The 2,458-nt window shown below is 55.0% G+C and overlaps 1 protein-coding gene across 1 annotated transcript in view; it reads left to right on the forward strand.

Moving 5' to 3' along the window:
• The first annotated feature begins 721 nt into the window (after positions 1 to 721).
• The window catches only part of ARX (aristaless related homeobox), a 9,686-nt gene continuing 7,949 nt past the window's right edge, over positions 722 to 2,458 (forward strand). The window contains 2 exon segments of the mRNA XM_024746616.1: positions 722 to 917; positions 1,787 to 2,053. Coding sequence (XP_024602384.1) covers positions 722 to 917; positions 1,787 to 2,053 — 463 coding nt within the window.

Consider the following 2,458-nt stretch of genomic DNA (forward strand, 5'->3'; position numbering starts at 1 on the left):
CCGGCACCTCGGAGGCCCGTCCAGCCTAAAGAGGACGGCGGCTGAGGGCCACTGAGGTCAAGGCGCTGTCCTGGGAGCGCAACACTGGCTTTGAAAAGGGCCAAGTCGGTCTGAACGCGAGCCGAGCCTCAAGGACTTGTCTCCGAGGGAGTGAGGTCCTCGGGTTGGTGGAAGGGGCGCACGTCTCCCGAGTGGCACCCACAGGCCTGACATCCGAATAAGCTAGAGCTTCGGGCTAGCCCTAAAGGGTTAAAGGAGGCGCTCTAGGAAAGTTGTTAGTTAGAAAGTTGTTAGTTAAAAACAAAATATAAAAATAAAATTGGCTCGGGTGCGTGCCTGCTGTCCCACCTCCACCGCCGGCCTTCCCGGAATCCAGTCCGGGTTTTGCGCGGAGCCCACAGCCCGGCGCAGGCCTCTGGCGAGAGCCAATCAGAGGGCGCCTCTCAGCACGTGGAGAAGAGAGACTCCAGAGCTCCGCGCCCGCAGCTCACTACACTTGTTACAGCTTGTCCTGAGCGCGGAGAGGGCGAGCTCCGGCCACGGGCAGGGCGGGAGCCAGCAGCCAGCGACCGAGCGAGGCAGAGAGGCACAGAGATCGCAACAGTATCCATTATAACCAGCCATCTAACCCCACCCCCCCCAACACACACCCATCCATCCCACCAGCCCCGAGAGGCAGCCAGCGGCCCGCTTCTCTGCGCCCAGGGAAAAAACCCCAGCCATGAGCAATCAGTACCAGGAGGAGGGCTGCTCCGAGAGGCCCGAGTGCAAAAGTAAATCTCCAACTTTGCTCTCCTCTTACTGCATCGACAGCATCCTGGGCCGGAGGAGCCCGTGCAAAATGCGGCTGCTGGGAGCCGCGCAGAGCTTGCCTGCCCCGCTGGCCAGCCGCACCGACCAGGAAAAGGCCGTTCAAGGTAAGGCTGTGCTTGCCGGGCATCTGAAAAGGGTGCTGGGCGCTGGTTTGGATGTGTGATGTTCCGGGGCCAGGGGCCTGCGGTTGTCCAACTGGAGACGGAGGAAAGAAAGGGAACAACTCTGAGGCCTGGTGCCTCAAAGAGCGGTAAGCTCGCCAGGGGATGTCTCTCCCTCCCCCTCTGCTTCCAGAGAAAGCAGAGACCGAGCTTCGCTTCAAGGGCCCTTAGGTTCTCGGTATCCGTCCTTAGGTCGTTCAAATGCCCCCTTTGGTGGCCTTGGGGGTGCTCTGAAGAGGGGCCACAGGCCAGAAACAGCAGGTGCCGGGTGGACTCTTGTAACGGCAACTTGGTGAAGACAAGAACCCCAAAAGCTGTGAATGGGGACCCCAGGCCGAATGAGCCTTGGCCTTTCTTCTTTGGAAGATTTCTTTATATGTGGTGTTGTGCTTTCTTCTTCTTTTTAAAATTGTAGATTACTTGTGACCTTTTAAACCCAAGCTTTGCAGAAAACATCTCCCTGGGATTCCCCAAATGCTCCTTATTGTATCTGAAGTGTATGAAATGTACGGCTTCTGGGTGTTGTTTTTTTCTCTGCTATGTTATTTTTTTTTAAACAGTTGAGATGTTTAAAAGCTCTTATTTTTTTCTAAAATTAAAAATTTCAGAACAACTGTCGTTTTGCCCCGAACCTGTTACACTCAAGTTTCGCCTTGAGCTGGCTTGCAGAGGTGTCGCAGGGAAAGATTTGTTGATTTCTTTTAAAATCCGTAAACCAGCGGTCCAGCCGCAGCGCCACTTGGAAGACGGGAGCGGACAGCGGAGAAGGGGGCGTTTAAAACAAAACTGACTTTTTCCTTTTCTTTTTTTAGCCTGCAGTGGCACCTGTGCCAGGCGCTTCCTCGAGGGGAAGGAGCGGCCTGTGCCAATTGCACCCCCTTCGTCCCCCACCCAGGCCTTTCTGAACCCATTTTCTCCAGGACGATTTTTCTGTGCTCGGAGCCGCCAGCCCCTCCCGCTGGGGTCTGTCGGGGCAAGGCCGCACTCCGGGCCACGGGCCGCTCCCCCTTCCCCCGCAGGGGTCGCGGCCCCTCTCGCCAGCCCCGGCCGCGTGGCAGAGCCGAGGGCAGAGGTCGTGCGCAAAGTTTTCAGGGTGGTGGTGATTTTTTTTTAAGTTGCTGAATGTTTTCAGATTGCCCCCTGCCCCGAAATGGGAAGGAAAAAAGTGAGGGAGAGGGCAAGGGGAAAGAAAAAGAAAGGAATAAAGGAGGGAAGGAAGAAGGGGGGGGGCGCACAAATAAGAGAAAGGAAGGAGAGGGAGAGGGGAAGGAATGATGAGACGGGGTGAGAGAGAAAGAAAAGGAGAATGTAAAATGAAAGGAAGGGCCAGAGAAAGACGTAAAGGAAGGAAGGAAGAAAATAAAAGGAAGAATGGGAGAGGGAAAGGAAAGGAGGGACGGAGGAGGAGAGAAGGAAAAAAGAAGGAAACAAGAGAAAGGGCAAGAGAGAGAAAAATGTAAAGAAAAAGAAACAGCAAGAAAACT

This window comes from Neophocaena asiaeorientalis, unplaced genomic scaffold (genome assembly GCF_003031525.2).
Source record: "Neophocaena asiaeorientalis asiaeorientalis breed wild unplaced genomic scaffold, Neophocaena_asiaeorientalis_V1.1 scaffold20, whole genome shotgun sequence".
NCBI classification, from domain to species: domain Eukaryota; kingdom Metazoa; phylum Chordata; class Mammalia; order Artiodactyla; family Phocoenidae; genus Neophocaena; species Neophocaena asiaeorientalis.